We start from the raw sequence: 18,501 nt of genomic DNA, 5'->3' as shown, positions 1-18,501 counted from the left end.
TGTGATTTGAATAACTAAATGAAGAATTAAGAAATCATAATTTTAGTCTGACTTTGTTTATATACTTTAAATAATATGTTGCTATAATATTGGAGAATGGTAAATAAATAATTTATAAATTGTTTGGATTTAAGATATTTAAGAATCAGGTTCACTGCTTTGTAACCAAATTTAAATTTCATGTACTCTCTAGATCCTGCCATCATCTCACTTATCTCTCCTTTCTAAGAATTTATTTTGGTCAAAATTCACCGATATCCAGATTTCTGATAAACGAGCTAGGTCTGGATGTCCACAGTTGCTTCCTAACACTTTGAAATAAATTACTCGTATTTTTTTACTTTTCGTGTTTGTTATGCCTATATGTACGTGTTATCAAATATTGTGTTTTAATTTCTTATATACCAGTGAGCCAAGAGTTGGCAAGCTTTTGTATATAAATAAATAAATAGAAAATTCCATGCGTCCTGTGATGCAATCATGCAATAAATAAGTTATAATTTTAGACATGTCAGACTTTCTTAGACCCGCCTTCAAACTATTATGGTAAGTCGCCGTGCCGTAACTGATATGCATACTTATGCTTACTTGGAACTTGTGGCAGTTATGTACTTGTTACTCCTTATTTAACTTAGCTTTCGAGATGGCCTTAGTAGTGCTTGAAATACTTTGTAAACGTTATGTGAAGATTTGAACGATTCTAAAATAGAGACGCAATAACAAATACATTGTCTAATTAGAAAAATATTTGATATTACTTAACGTTTTTATTAATTAAGATGGAAGAAAACATTCAATATGGTTTATTTTCTTGTCATTTCTATTTTGTGGCAAATTATATAATAAGTTTGATATTTCTTCAACCTTTTTTCAAAAAAATATCATTTGAATGACTAATATACCTAATACGAGGCTTCCGTTTGGACAGTATAATCTGCTAAATTATAATATTATACAAGTCTTTTCTGTAAATAAAACACAAAAAACTATTGTATTGCGAAGGTTGTATTCTTTTTGTGAAGGTAATTTAAAAAGTTATTATATAGTGCAACACCAGATTTTTAAATATTTTTATAATTTTTTATATTATCTATTAATTCATTTACTTTAGAGATTTTTCTAGAACGGGTGGAAGCCTCACCTGATTTTAATGATACCGTCCATGGACACTGTCAATGGCAGTGGATCTTTAAGATTTGGTAAGCATTCCTTGAAGGACCTAAGATCCAAAAGATGACGTGTCTCGGAGAAGGCACAGAATTAATTGATCACGAAACTACAGAAACCTGAGATGAACTTGATACTCTTGATTGTTTTGATTAATACAAAATATTATATTGATGGAGCCTGTGCGTTTTTCACTGCCCTTGTGATTTACTTGTTAAAATCGACCGTAATAAGATCACAACGTTACATCAACGCAGCATATGTTAATAAAGTCCAAATCTGCTTATAAACGGTGTAAGTAGTTTTAATAGCGTTGATGCTATTTTAAAGTCGGAAACCTCATAACGTCCGCATTATTGCTTAGCCTTCGTGTTCATCTAGGTCGCGGACATGAGCGCCTGACCCCTGTAAGAGTGATTTCTACAAGATGACTTGCGTGTCATGCTTTGAGAAATTTAGGTCTATTGCAACTAAAAGGGTTACTTGTGACCCACAAGTCAATGGTTTCAATATTTATAACTTTTTTTAAATATTAAAGTGTATGTTGCAAGACTATTGTAATTGTTTTTGTTGAGGATATAATATTATTATTGAAGACATCACTACATATTATAAAACAAAGTCGCTTTGTCTGTCCCTATGTCCCTTTGTATGCTTAAATCTTTGAAACTACGCAACGGATTTTGATGCGGTTTTTTTTAATAGATAGAGTGATTCAAGAGGAAGGTTTCTAATGTGATGTCGTAAATAATTACATTTTTTCCGCTTTCATTGCAAACGCAGGCTGAATCCTACGAGTTTTATCAAAATAATGCAAGTATTGTACACATTAAAAAGGTCTACAGAAAAGTCCCTGATGGTATATGTCTATCTCTTATGGATAACCCACATTTTTATATACAACGTTCACAGATTTTCTGTAGTGTATTTAGTATCAGCATTGCACCCGTGCGAAGCCGGGGCGGGTCGCTAGTTCGAATATATTTCAAACCACAACTCTAAGCACACAATAATTCGACAATAAGGTCGGCCACGCAATCGCCAGCCCTCTCCCATTGTAAGTGCCCATTGCATATCACTTAACTTCAGATAAGCCTCCTGCCCGTTTGCCCCCTATTCTATAAAAATCAATATCTAAATTAAATTAATTAAAAAAACTATAATAATATTTACAAGGAGAACAAAGAAAAGGAAAAACGTTGCAAGTGAACATTAGACTTCGTTTAAGTAGCTTGTTCTGTACGATATAATTACTTTTTAAATTACCTACTGTCGCAAGAATACATCGTTCGTAATACATTAGTTTTTGTGTTTTATTTACAGAATAGACTTGTATAATATTATAATTTGGCAGATTATCCTGTCTAGACGGAAGTCTCGCATTAGGTAGTCATTCAAAGGATATTTTTGAACCAGGGCCAACAAATAAATTAAATATACTTATACTTTACGCATATGAAGGAAGAAAAATCAAAGAATACATATTAAAACCTAATGCCACAAAATATAATACAGAGCAAGTATAATAAATACATACAACACATAAAAGTTTCCTTCTATCATTGTTTGTCAAAACAGATTATGACAAATCAATTCAGTAATTAAGAACAAAGATTTGTCTTATCTCGGTACCTTTGTCTTTACGTCTTAATTTCTGAAATTAAAATCTTTACAAAATGTTTACTTAATGGCAACGCTCCATATAATATGTATTTTAATTCCTTTTCAAATTTGCTAATAACTTTAATTGTTGTCATGAAATAGCACAATCTTACATTATACATACAAAAATTATTAAACAAATATGTACAAACCGGGCAGACAAACACAGTATGTGTTTATAAAAATGTTTTAATAAGTAATGCAAATTTTGAAATTATTAAGTGAATATCTCTGAATATGTACTTTTTTTATTATTATGTACTCTACTCCCCTGCCATCGTGTCCAGGGACATTCTCTATCTCACAAATTAACTGAATAGGTACTTCAAGACTTCTTGTTAATTTTCACATCATATTAAAGAAATCATTTCTTTGCATATATTTTTTTATTTATAACAAAAAATTTACTGTTTTATTTTATATATGTTTGCCCTACATGATACCTACAATTGTTATCTATACATAATAGAGTCGAAGATAAATGAACCAAAGTCACGCTTTCCCTTGACTTTTATTCCCGTAATACATTGGAACGTCCTTGAATCGATAGTGATAATGTGTTCCAAATTAAACTTTTGCTATCACAGTTTATCACATGATCGAAAGTTTCATAGAACTTGTTCTTGACTTCAAACAATTGATTTTATTCCATTATTATAATTCGAAATTCAATTTACCAAATTCAAAAAAAGAACACCAAAGTTTTTCTGTCGAGTATATGGAAATGTATTTAAAGAAATCTATGAAAAAATATTCTCTTGCAACTTGCCACTTATGTTACGCGTAGACACGTTCGTAACCTGAATTAGTGGAGAGACCCTTTGCCGCACAAGTTGTCAAGTTATGCGTGTGATGTCCCGTAAACAAACAGTATATGTATAAAATAAATGATACTTCAGTAGCTTCGTCAAGCATATGTAAAAAAATATTTTTATGAATCTAGTACGCTAATAAAAGTTGATTTAGAAATTATATTTTGTTGTGTGTAAAAACACTTAATTACGTAATCATACACTTACCACTTAGATTAACCTGGGTCTAAAGTGGCTCTAACCAGTAACAAGTTGACACACAAAGTAATACAAATGTAAACATAAATTATTGTGATAATTTGGTATATATTACGCGGTGCAGTGTTGGCATAGTGACCATAGAGTGCGACTGTCATCCATGAGGTCGTAGGTTCGAGCCCCAGCTGTGCACCATGGACTTTCTGTCTATGTGCGCATTTAACATTCACTCGAACGGAGAAGGAAAACATCGTTAGGAAACCGGCTTGTCTTAGAAACAAAAACTCGACGGCGTGTGTCAGGAACAGGAGGCTTTTACTACCTACTAGGATTACCTATTAGATCATAGATAGAGAAATCTGATGTCCACACCTAAAAAGGTTGCGCCACTGTTTATCAAAGAAATGCGATATGTGTATGTATCTCTAATTCGCCTTTAATCTACCCGCGAACATTAAAAACATTTAATAGATATAAACGCGAATTCATCACATTATTAAAAATTCCAATTCCATTAACTGTTAGACGGCTCTTGGTCAAGTAACATAAAGAAATGTACGCATGTTACAAAGTATATCGATCATCCAGATATAGCTTCGGAACCACTTCAAATATAAATGGACTAATATGTATCTGCGTTACTTAAATATTTTAATAACCGTTTTGCTACTGTCCCTATCAGATATGGGTTTATTGATTTTCATTTAACATACACATGACTAGTGTTGAGTGTGACGTACAAAATACAGTAGTCAGTTTTGTTATCTACAATATTGCTAAGAAAACTTCATACATATAAACGAACAAATTCAAAGTGCGAATATATTAAACGCGTATATGGATAAAGGGTGACCCATAAAAGCATCCAACTCCTTCCCAAGACAGCATCACATATAACTGTGTACATAATTTCACAGAACAACTTCCCGAAATAATAATTAGGAGAAATTAACATTATATTTAGGAAGTAGTTACTGACGGAATATTAATCCGTGGTATGGCCTTCATTCCCAAACTGGCGTCCCGCTTTGGTGTAGTGAGCTCACGCGCCGCGCCTCATAGTACATACATCATTGTTGGCATCCTTCAGCCAACGCTAGTCCGGCACTAGTATCCGAACGTACGTCCGAATCACGCGCCTTTGCCGCGGAAAACATCCCGCGCTTTTTCTCTCAAAACAAAATGGGTGTTGTGAAAAGGAATAGTAAAAAAACAAAAGGCGACGCAGTGAATGATTTGAACGGGAAACATAAAAAGGATGAGGGAAAGAAAAAAAAGAAAAAAGTGTCGTGTTTGCAGTGCTTCAAGTCGCCCGATGATGGTAATATTATTTTGTAGGCTTTCTGTACACGCGATAGTGTCATCGGAAATGAAGTTCCATTATGTTCAGGTTCCCGTTAGCGGAACACGCTTTTTGTTCACAAGGAAATTAGTCCGTTTGTGTACTTTATTTCAATGATTATTATAAAGCACTCAACATTATACTGGATTTATTGAGATTGAAATTTGATGTGGGAGAGATGATTGAAGTTAATATTTACTCCAGAAATTTTAATTATTCTATAATATGTATATCATTGCACACTATCTACTGTATATTAACTGACTAAATCAAAAGCTTCAAAATAAAAAATAAATAGGTATTATGTAATAAATAATTTTAAATCAGTTTTATTTTCAAAATAATGCTATTTTATTGGAACGTAAGATCAAATTAATTAACGATATTTAAAACAACAAAAATGTTAACCTGGCCTTAATTATACTTTCAATCAAAAAGGTATTTACAAATTAAATTTTAATTGCTCCTTTTGTGTTTACACGTGTTTTCGCTGCTATAGAATATAGATCAATCAAACTTTGTTCTATGCTGACACTTCATTACTGGAAGTATCTTCAGTGCACGTGCCCCGTTTTCCCTTTTGTAGTAATGCCATAAAGAGATTATTTTGATACAGGATTTTTGGTGACTTCGCCGAAAAACTAACGTAATGTAGGATATTAGATAACCATTCATTATTTTTCATCAAAATAATAATTTGCTGGAGAGGTTCATAAAACCAAGAATGTTCTATTGACCTATAACGTGTGCATACCTTTAAAGCGATTACACCTGCCTTAAAAGAATTCTTTGCTAGCATTCTGGATAGATTTCTTCTTCTAAATTAAATTGAGTTCTATTTTTCATTTTCTTTAGAGAACACAACTAAATTCAATATTCCATATTAAATAATTCATATATGGCACGACATCGTGTAAAACTTATTACAATATAATGTTTAATGTTTTAATTACAATGTGTATGTACAAATAATCATAAACCATGTGCTGTTTTGTTTGAAGCTACGATAGCAGCAGTTTCAGTCTAGCCTAAAACAATGATTGTTTCACCGGGAATGGAGCGCAGCACCTCCATGTCATAAGCGTTAAATAGTGACGTTGAAGTCTTAATTAAATATAGTCAAAATATTTTCCTAAATGTAATTCAATAGAAAAAATGTGAGCCGTCACGGGACGCCTGGCAGATGTGAAACATCGACATTATTTTGTAAAAGTAATAAGCAGAAAAGAACAGATTGTGATAGGAACTAAATAATGATAAAATAAAATATTACGATTTTTTTTGCCAGATAACGATGACTATTTATTGAATAAAAAAATATTTTCATTAAATATTTTTAATGTGAAATTTACTACTGCATATAGACTGTATATAGGTATATAATATGTAACTACTTTTGCATGCATTTGTCGCGCTCCTAAACAAGACTGCTATGGTTACAATTAATACAAACCACAGCGGTTTTATAATGTAACATATTTTGATATATAATTATATTATTTTGTAATAATAATACCATCCCAGTCGTGACGAAACCAAAATAGTCTTATACCATCCCATTGCATGTTTTTATATAAAAGTTTATCCCGAACATCGACCTACATCCCTTGTTTATGTCCCGAATAGCGTTCGGTTTCGTAATACCGCGGTATAACGATAAGTGACGCACGCAAGTCAAGGTCAGCTATGTTTGATTTGCATCATCATTACCGCTTTTGGTCACTGTGACCTGACGGAGAACAAAGATTTGTGGACAAAAACACTGTGGGTTGATTCGTTTCACAGCTGACTTAAAACTGCTAAACACATACACTACTGTACAAGTACAAGATCGATAGTTAATAAGATTTTGATGCTTTTGGTTAGTTTTCCTATCAAAGCATTTTAGAATAATAATAAAAATCAAGTTATTTAAATAACGAATACATGATAAAAATTATGAAATATCCCAAGAGAATTCGTCTGCTAAATCACTCCGTGTTCCCGAATTCATTATAGAGATTATGACGACCCAAAATAAACATACACATGAAATTTGACTTACTTCCGTTTACAGATTAACCTGTTGCGAAATTAGATAAATATCACTTGTTAATAATTAATTACAATGTATCATTTTAATAATGAAATGAACAAAAAAAAATGTAAGTGAACTTAATACAAATGTGTGTAAAATTCAATTAATACATAGATATATATGGATTACGCAAACCATCTCTCTTATTTGTCAAATGACTGAAAAATAGTAAGACTAAGTGTCCATACTTAATTTTTTATTATTATATAATATTATAATAATATTATTATCTGGACTCGTAATGACTATGTATTAATCAATGAAGATCCGTAGATAAGATGCGCAATTTAGTATCAATTTACATACATACTAGGTATGAGATCATTCCCCATACAATAACATCGTTGTCTTGTGTCAATAAATACGGCCTTTGGGCACCTGACCTCCGATCAAGAATCACTTGGGTCTTATAAAGTATTAGATTCGCGTTATCTAAAGATCGATCGATAAAGTTAAGATTACTTGAAAAAATGATTTAAAAAAAATCCTAATTGTGTTTACACTATTCCAAATATTGATATTGTGTATTTTGTTTATATTAGCGTCTAACAAATCATTTTAATTAGGAAAACAAAGTGATAAGTTTCTAGGCCTGCCAAAACAATCCTTATTTCCCGGGCAACGAAATATATCTATTATAGAGTATTAAAATGGATTACATACTTGGATTTAATTTTTAAACTCCACTCTATCTACCGCGGTTTATTTATTTCGTGGCTTGGACTTAATTCGCGATAAAAAATAAATCATTGTTGGATGGTAGGCATTGAATACCTATCTATATACCTATTGTAAGAGATTGTTCAAATAACCAACAATTGAAATACTCCTCTTATATGTATAGGCGTAGCTAAGTTAAGTTTCCTATTTCTTTTATATTGGATGTAATAAATCTATCGAGGAAAACCCATAGGGATTTATATGAATAGTGTTGTCAAAAGTGTGTGGGAAAAAGGAAATACTTCCGTTACAAAAATCGTTTCATTATTAACCCAGAAATAGTCGTTTTTGTATGTAGGCCACTTTTAGGCTATGATCTAAGAGTGTTCATAAAAGTTTACTTATTTTGTGTACTCCGTCTACAAAGTTGGTATACAATTGTTTTCTGAGCTTTACTGATTCGTTAACAAAATCTTTAAGAGACTGCCTATATAATCAACCCTAATAATAATGCCTAAGTAATTATTACGTCGTCGGTAACGCACCAACCTGAACATACTGATTTCTTACTCTCGATTATCCTGTAAACAGCGAACCAATGATTTTTGGGAGCATCAAAAGACTTGCCAATACCACTGAGCCGTGAAGTATACTATTTTAGAGTGGACTAGCTTCTATCAAGTCTAATGCAGGATAATGCCTGATAATTATTATAAAAATCTTAAAATACACTTTTCGCCTTGGACCTCAACTTGCCTTGCCTCTGACACGAGTCTTAACAGATATATATGAACCAATGAAATATTAAGGTAAAAAAATGTTCCCTTTATATTACTTAGATTTATCTAAGTGGCTTTTGTATAATGTAATTATTTTAAGATCTTAAATCAGCTTATTAATGTTAGGTAATTGAACAAGTAAACTGCATACCGTGTCACGAATGAGTGGATAGGTATTCACTAATCATATTATAATTTAATAATATCATGATCTTATTAAAACTATTTGCCTAATAAGATTTATTGTAAGTCTGACGAACAATTTTGAACTTGTATAAGAATGCATCTATTAAATTGGTAAAGATTTTTTAGAATTATACACGTTAATTTATATTTGATTGTGAAACGCTTAAGCCTTGTATACACTTTTAAAAACTTAAAAACTTAGCGATTAAAAAGAGTGGCGGACAGTTTCTTGCCAGTTCTTCTTGCCCGCTCTACACCCTTGACTTGCGAACTGGAAGTAAATGTAACTTTACAATTTATTTATTTTTTTGACGTTCATAAGTGTACTTGTTTACCTATATGAATAAAGATATTTTGAGTTGAGTTAAAATAAAAGACACTTCTCTTGATTAAAAAGGCAACTTAATTTTTTTATAATACTATCGCGTCGTTTCGCGTGTTTTCTATCTTCAGCACGGAAACATCTGAAGCGAACTATCTACATCCACCGGTTTCTGTCCGGCGCATCTCTTAATATATTTGTAGAGACTTTCTTTTCTATAGAGTTCCTTTTAATCCGTTTTACATGTTTTTAATAACATTATCAATCGTCAATAGAATCGTCAGATTGTACTAAATGAGAACAAATGATAGCGTTAAAGCATTATATGATCTAATATCGGAAGCAATTCATAACAAATCGTATAAACTTGACAACCAAAGGCTAAATGCTTAACCTTGCCTACCGTAATGTTTACTTTGTGTCAATAGTATTACTAGTATTGAATGCTTAATATAAATTTAACTAGTTAAGTTAGCATAGAAACTAATTAACATAAACTCACGACATGTTATGAAGGTAACTTGGAAGTGAGAAAGGCGAGAATGCCTTTTTCTTATTACATCTCTTCCATAAGAGGGATATGTTCTCGTACCATTTTTGTGAAGATTGTACAATATTATTCATGTTTGAATTTATCTATAGTCAGGTGGTCTTTGATACCCGTAACTTTTTTTTTATTTTGCTGATATGCCTAACGAAAAGCACCGGAAATACGTTGTGGGAACTTCACGCTTGGCTAAATACATATGTGAATACATAAAATTAATACAAGTATGCACATTTCAAGGGCAAAATAACAACGAAAATGACGTATGCATGGAATAGTACGTGATTATATGCAAGCCTGTCACCTGCCAGATGTGAATGTTAACATTCTATTTACAAAATAGAGAGTGATAAGATCATTGTTATTGTCTAAATCAATGTTTGTTTATGTCAAACTTTGATTCCATTTCATTTTCTGTATGAAAACTGTTTGGTTGCAATTTTTAAATCAGTGTTGAACAGTGACCAACTTTATTTTGCCTACCAAACTTAAATGATTATTGTTTTCCCGGTAATAGGACCTTTAAGCTAATTCTTAATTAACACTAAATAAAAATTGCGTGCGTACAACGTACATATGTCAGAAGTAAAACTTCTTTGTAAATTAATTATTACTAAGGTAAATATCCTAATAGATGATCATGTCCCAGTTTATGATCGCTAATGATAATATAAATAAATAAAAATTCTGCGTTCACTACACAACACGTTATGCAACAGAATTGCCATATTAAGTTTTAATATGTAACTACTAAACGAATATATCAACCAATAGCGTGTATTTTTTCTCAATCTCCCTTACTCTCTCTGTCTCTCACTCACTATATCTCTCTCCCACATTCTCGCTCCATGGTCTGTGCATGATGCGACGTTCGCTCTGTCTAACTCTCACTCTCTCAAAATTTCTCACTTGCTTGCTTACTCTCACTCCATGGCTATTTGCTTCATGCTACGTTCGCCCTTTCTCACTCTTAAACGATCTCAATCGCTTCTCAATCCCTTTTCTTCGATAAATACGATACATATCTTCATGACGCTAATATTATTATTATTGCGTTTAATCCGTAATAATTTTATCCTTTGCGCCTAGAGAAGTTTCACTTCAAAAAATATTTGCATAATTAATTATTACTAAAATTCTAAAATCTCTGAGCTTCATATCAAATAGGTTTTTAAATTTAAGCACAATCGAAACTGTAAATCTGCTCATTCCAAATATAGTATCTGAAAAAACCTTAGGTCAATCGAAGGCAATAAATCCGTTCGTGATATGAGCCATTGATAAGAGATATGCGTAAATTGAAGTCGAGGTGAGCTAATGGGTCTATTTGGGTTAAAGGATATATTAATTAAGACTTTTAGACAAGCGTTGTTCAACATGGAATAGCTCATACACAGTTATTGTTTTGTTTCTGAAGGCTGTATCCGGAATGATTAATTGCTAGTTTATGTATTAACATGTGTTGCTGGCACTTGTTTTGCCAACTACTTCAGTTATTAATTCTATCATTTGCTCTTTGTGACTGAGTGAGTATCTGGGAGCTTCGAGCCCATGACCTCTCACACTACTAAAAAACTCTCTAGTATGTTCCTTCATTCTTAGCTATTGCTATCAGCTGGACTTCTTAAGGTAGCTGTTAACTATGTATCACTGGCGTTTAATAGTCTGTCAGTACTTATGACACAACATTTAAAACAAAATATTCTTGTTTTTCTATATTTTAACCAACACATTTAATGTATGCAATTATGGATATTTCAAAGGATGAAAATGCAAGGTATCTGCAATGGTGATGTCAGCCATTATGTGGGTGTTTGTTGAAAATGTAATAACCATTTAAAATTGAGGGAATTCAGGTTATCATATAACATTGAGCACAAATTTGGTGCGAGACATGTGGGTTTTATTAGTTAAAAACTTTGCGTTCGTTTTTTAACCTGGATTATTGTATCTTAACCATACCTGTAAATAAACAAAATCCTAAATCTAACCCTTAATTTTAATATAAGTTACGTTTAAAAACCACAATTGTTCGTAGAACGCGAAAAATCATCAAGTACCATTGCTATCTCTTCTTGATTGTTTGTCCCTAAGAAATTAAATAGAAACTCCATTGACGATGCCAAATTTAAGAAAAATGTATGTTTGATGTTTTTGTCCATTTTAAAATTCGCAATACACACTATATATTATGATCTAACTAAAGACAACTCAAACTTAGCGCCAAAATGAAAGTAGTTGTGCCAATCTAACAACAATGCAAAAATTTAATTTTGGAACTAAAGAAATAATTGTTTGGATACCTTTTCTGATTTTCGCCAGAATGTATGATGGATTGAGCACGCCCAAATTTAGACACTTACAATTTCGCTTACTCTGATTTGAACCTCATTTCACTGAGAACGGATCATGAATTGTAAATGTGAAACTGCGCTGAATTTATAGCAGTAGCAGTAGATAACAAAAAAATATAGTTCTGTTATTGTTACTCTCAATCGTCCATATCTATTCTATATTTTTCAGGATTTAATAATGCAGTATTAAGATGAACTTAAACTTGTTATGTTATTGCAATAAAATAACTTTTTTCATTCTTTATATAATTTGGTCAATATAAAATGTCACTCTTGTGATTTATTATTCGTATTAATACCAGACATTATTCGTACAGACGCATGCGTCAAATGGCGGGAAAAAACCGGCGACACTTGTTCTAGTAACAAAATCAATCAAAAACCCTTGTCTATCATATACGCAACAACAGAAGTGATTAGTTAAACACATTTATTCCACTTTACCTCAAATAATAAGTGAAATTGCGCCAAAATTATTCATTCAACCCGAAATAACAATGACTAAACGTAACGTAAATATAACAATGCTTACGATAAAGTGTAGAATATATGATTAAAAGAATAAGTTTAAACTATTTCTGGCAACTCAACCAGCTTACAGAATTGGGTTTAAAACTGTTTTCATTAAACATTATAATACTTCTATTTAGGCATTAGGTCTTAGTATTAAATATTTTACATGCATACATATACACAGACAGCATATTTATGTTCTATTTCCCGAGAAGAAACTCAGGAGAATCTATGGAACTGGCTTATTACATTGTACGTATTTAAATGTGGAATAGCCAATGTTATCGCTAAAAGCCCATAACTATAACAAATTATCGCAAGGTTTTTCAAATCAATTGCAGAGAGCAATCTATTTTCGACGCTGATTCATATCTTGTAATGCGTAGTAAATACACTGAATGTATGTAAAATTGCTTCATTAAATGTATGCACTGTACATAAATAACATTTTTATTATTTTGTATGCAACGAACTACTCGTATGTGTGAGCGTGCCTGCTTGGAATTTAATGAAAAAAGGTAAAATAAGGTCTCTAATCAAAGCTTCTCTGAAGATTTAAAACTATTTATCTCAAGAGTAACAAAATGTATTAATATTAAAAATTACTTCATCAATATAAATTTTTATTGCCAAGTCAAATTGCGAGTTGCGATTTATTCATAATTATAATTAAAAATAATTTTCATTTTTTCCCTAAAGTCCTTGAGACCTCATCTCCTTAGCGATGACTACTAAAATCTTCGTCATATGTCTGAAATGAGAGGGAGCCACCCTCTTGATTTTGACATAATGAGAAAGCGTACTTATTTCCGATAGAAAAAGACTAATAAAGATGACGTGTCGTTTTCCTTGACATTCATTTTAAAGACGACCTTGCTGATATAGGTGGGTGACTGCACCTACATTAATGTTTATGCCAATTTGTTTGTTGTGGTAGTTGAAAGCTTTAAATACAAAATTAGACGCTTCCGTCTATGGTGATAATAATTAAATCTCTATCATGAGTTGTGTTCGTATACAATTTGTATGAACATTTGTAATCCTATGAGAAAAAAAATGTATGAATAAGTATAGCACCTGCATTTTTACAAATATACATTTTGAATATACCATGCTCAAATTTCATTAACGTATGAAGTTATGATGTCACGTTATTTATACAAAAAATAGCTGTTTTATATTTAATGCGTAAATTTTGGATTTGTCATAAAAACTTCTTCAAATAGGTTTTTGTTATTGAAGAAAAACATCTTTATAAAATCACAATATCCAACATTGACCTTATATGTACGTAAAGCACAATCATATAATGCAAAAAATTACAAATCCATGCTTAAATTAACATCGCTTTTTCAGTTGTTTTCCCTGCTTCACTTTGTTAAACAAACTTCTCAAACATATCACAAAGAAGTCTTTGATAAACCACTGCCTTTATAAACATCCTATTTCGTAATGAGGACATAATTATGTCGCTTGTGCATTGTAAGTAGATTTACAGATGTACACTTTGATACTTAATTAGTTCAATCTAAGTTATTGAAACGTTGTTATAATATAATTAGTATTACCAGTCAAATAATATTCTAATATAATTTAATTTGGTTTGATTCTGTGTTTGAGATATGGAAGCGTAGGAGAGAAGATGGTTCACTCGTCCATACTTTGTTGACGGCCTATAATCACGAAAATCTCGGTAGGATGCAAAAGTGACATCAAAGACCTCTTTCATGCGGTCTTCTTTGTACTATCCAAGATGGTTTTAATGGGTCACCCGGTTCTTTGAGTAGCAGAGTACCTGGACTAAGTCGTCCCACATATCCCTGTCACTTTTAGTGGATGCGTAAACGATCCACCTTGATTAAAAAAAATATATACTGTGCTTCTTCAAATATACAAAGCACTTTTAAAACGTATTTTTTAAAGTCGAACTGGCTTGCCATGTTGAGTTCTACTAAATAATTACGTTACCAATGGTATTAATTTATAAGTAATCCTACATTAACACATTCATACCTTAAAAGGCAATCCATTTTAAATGATTTATTTTTACGAACAGTTATTTATAGGAACTATTCATAATAGTGTGATCTTATAGTCGTTGAACGTCAACCGCAGCCTTCCTTCACCGCAAGCTTGATTTATCTTAACGCGTTAATTTATCCAACTTTATTCTGTACGTATATTGTCCTATAGGTAATTAATGCTATTTATATGAAGACCAACGTGGATGAATATGATGACCAACGCGATAAGTAGTAGACCTAGATCATAGAGGTTGGATGTTGTTAACGGTCAAGAAAAAACATCGTTTAATATAAAAATTACAGATGACGTCACCGAAAAATCATCCCTCAATGTTACGTAAACTTTAGCAGAAGCACGTCCGATAGGATTTCAGCTTTCGCCTCTTGAAATGGCTTAAAAACTCATCTAACAAACGGGAAATTGCGATTCTAATAATGTGTTTCAAATTTGATCAGTATTGGCTTATTGGCTTCACCGTTCTTTCTATGTATATGTTTATCACTCGCTTGTGCTGAGAAAGAAAACATCGATCGGAAACCGGCGTACCCAAAAACTAAACGGCGTGTGACAAGGCCATCTGTGTCTTCTCACCCATTAGTAAATAATCACGAAACCGATACAAGAGCCTAGAACCAAGGATTTGAAAATAAACCTTGTGCTTATAACGCGTAACTTGCGAGTAAACTAAATAAGCGAAAGTTAAGAAACATTAATAGGTGTGACTGTTGTCGATATAAGCGATAATTTTTAATATGCTACTTAAGATATAATGAACACACTAAGTTCATTTACTGCCCATCCACAATTGATAAAAATGTGTCAAAGGGTCAATTTTTTAAGTCAATTAACGCCTACACGATGACCTCATTGTTATGTAAGTCAATCTTATACGTAATAATTGTTCGTTAGTCACACGTGGCCTGCATCGTGGAGCACGCTACATTAATTAGACATTGATAATGATTAATGATTACATCATTATATTAATTGTAACGCAAGTGTAATTGCGTATATATTCTTTTTAATAGCAAGTTATTGAAAACTTTGCCGCAATCGTTTTTTAAAGGTGTATATGGTTTAATAAGCAAAGTTTGAATTGAATAATATTTTAATAAAATTATTTGAGTGCCATTGAACTTAACTGTTTCGAAGGACAATGCAAATTAGTTGCATTAATTTCAAGTATGCACGAAAGAGTAAAAGATAGCTTGTCTCTTTTCTATTATATCGTCTTCGGTGTGGATTTGTATGCAAGTAGCGATATATAAACTGTTATTCACTTCCTATGAATAGATTTATGGATTGATTTAAAGTTAAGACTAAAACATATACGCGAAATGAAATTTTGTCTCGTTTCCACATGTTTGAAATTACATGACAGTGACAATCACAAAAATATATATAATTGGTCTTTATTAGGTCCTTAAAGCAGATCCAAACCGAAATCATAGGCTATGTTTATAAGTTTTATGTTCCTTTGTTGCAGGTGGTATGGAAGGAAAATATAGAGTAGCTGCGCCCGAGTTGATGCAAGATACATTCATGAGCGATTCAGAAGACGAAGGAGGTGCGTCTTATAATTGATACTAATATTTAAGTAGTCGATTTTCCCAATAATTTACATTCCGGAAGCTCTTACATATCCTTCATACAATTTCTATAAACGTAACCTTTTCAGTGATTTGTTCCATCTTTGAAACTAATATATAATTATGTTTATAGGTGAAGTGGAGTGTCCAATACAACAGCAGCAACAGTACCGCTACATGAACAGCGAAGCGGGAACCTTGAACCGGGCGAAGCCGCTCGAAGATAGTGTTACAGATGGACATCTCTGGCCAAGCAACAATGACAGCAGAGTTGCTACCATTGAACGACAGCCCGTTGATATCGGGTAAGCTTTCATTCCTTCTTATTTGGTTCGTTGGTCCTGAAACCGGCGAGTTATAAAGGGCGAATGATAACCAAATTGTATCGTATCAAACTATGTTACTTTACATTGACATCGCTTCAGACAATATTAAGATGATGTGTTTTGAAATACGAGCACAAGCAATTTGTATAAACTAAACTTTCTGAGTTGCAAGCGCATGCAATACAGCAGTATGTAAAATATTTATATAACATGTATATCTACTTGATAATGTAATATAAGTACGTCAAGCTATGAGATACAGTAATGTTCTTTCAGACCGATTTATTCTCCCAAGTTTTCCGTGATAATTTTTTTAATAAAAACCGTAATTAATTCAATATTATACATTATTTTTTCAAGCAGAATTAGAAAGAAGAAGAGTTATTATTTGTTAAAGTACACCACTTCATACATTTACAATCTTTAACAATCACAATGATCATAAAATTATGAAAAAATAATAAAAATACCCATTACACTTCCCAAATACAAAAGAAGAAAATATCAGTACAAATTTAAGCTTTTAGTAATTTTTAATGATTATCTATGGTGATATACACTATTATACAAGACAATTATATCTATATTTGGGAATTTCAGTTTCTTGGTGTCATTCGTGGTTGATGCTCGGGGCGGCGCCATGAAAGCGAAGCGACGTGGTGGAGTCAGAATTATCGTCCCACCGGCGGCCTGTGCCGCACCCACCAGAGTTACATGCAGGTAAATAGCCACAGTATTGCGTACAGCTTCCGAGAAAAGCAAACTAAGTGTATCGTAATTGCACTCATAGTAATATGTACTTAGGGGAAACAGCAGGACTACGTATACCTTAAACTTATATTGTGTAACACGTCTCCTGATGTAGGGGTATAACATTTGTAGGAAAATAGCATTAACAATGTTTTAAGCTACTATTTACTATAAAGTAGTCCATAATCTAATAAGCATACTAAAAATATCTTTTCTAAGTATAGCGTAGGCATTTTCGTTTAAGGTTATTTAATAGACATTTATTATGTAGATGTGCTACGACGTAGACAGCGGGTTAATAGGGAAATGTAGCCTACGCAAAATTATCTTATCTGTACACTTGAAGGTCGCTAGCTATACAATAGGGCTGTCAATCTCTTTATAAATATAAATAATGAATATAACCGATGCCGTGATTTGCTTACTACATGTATGTTTTTATTTTTATTTAGTTGATTATTTAAGAGAAAACGGGCGCATCCATGTCTCATTAAATTTCGGAACATTGCAAATCATCAATCATCATTCGAAAGCTATTAAAAAAAGGGTTGCGTTCTTACAGAGCGTGTTGGCAGCCATTAAAGTAAAATCTAAACCACGTAGTAATTAATGACTGGTAGTATGAAATATTAACACCAGGGTTATTTTTAAAACAGATTATCTACATCCCTAGCATCATGTAATATGACTCGTATTGTTTGCCCGGCTAAGGTTTGTTCGTTACGTCGGTGACTTGACCTTGCTGTTATTACGTGGATCAACAAGATGTAATTGATTTTCTTAACAAACAGAAAATTTATCAAAATACCCTTTTAAAATTGTTCATCTCTCATTTCTTCTTATTTCTCATGTGCATAACTGTCATGAAGAATAAAATAATTCTAGAGCTAAATTATTTAAAATTCTAAATGTAAAAAAAAATCAAAACCCGCCTTTTTCATGACAGTAGTTTACGCACTTGCATTTCCGAAGAAAGCACAACTGGTCCTAATAAAAGTGCAATGAAACGGAGACATCAATTTGATTTTAAATATTCCCATATCATACGTCAAACGAGGGTACAATCTGACTAATAAAGATTTAAGTTTTACTAAAACCTTATTAATATTTTCGTAAGTTTTTAGGTGAGAAATAGTAATATTTCAATTAATTCAATGTCTGAAACAGTCCAATCAGAGGCTTTAAAAGTAAA

General features: G+C 32.1%; 1 protein-coding gene across 4 annotated transcripts in view; it reads left to right on the top strand.

The window, feature by feature from the left end:
* LOC110997549 (ankyrin-3) overlaps positions 1-18,501 on the top strand; it is a 115,929-nt gene that overhangs the window by 82,208 nt on the left and 15,220 nt on the right. For all 4 annotated transcript variants that reach the window (XM_045630630.1, XM_045630627.1, XM_045630628.1 and 1 more), the window contains exons 19-21: positions 16,131-16,211; positions 16,367-16,538; positions 17,160-17,279. In XM_045630630.1, coding sequence (XP_045486586.1) covers positions 16,131-16,211; positions 16,367-16,538; positions 17,160-17,279 — 373 coding nt within the window. The remainder of the gene's footprint in view (positions 1-16,130; positions 16,212-16,366; positions 16,539-17,159; positions 17,280-18,501) is intronic.

This window comes from Pieris rapae, chromosome 13, assembly GCF_905147795.1.
Source record: "Pieris rapae chromosome 13, ilPieRapa1.1, whole genome shotgun sequence".
Classification (NCBI taxonomy): Eukaryota; Metazoa; Arthropoda; class Insecta; order Lepidoptera; family Pieridae; genus Pieris; species Pieris rapae.
This window is presented reverse-complemented; position numbering and strand designations above follow the sequence as displayed.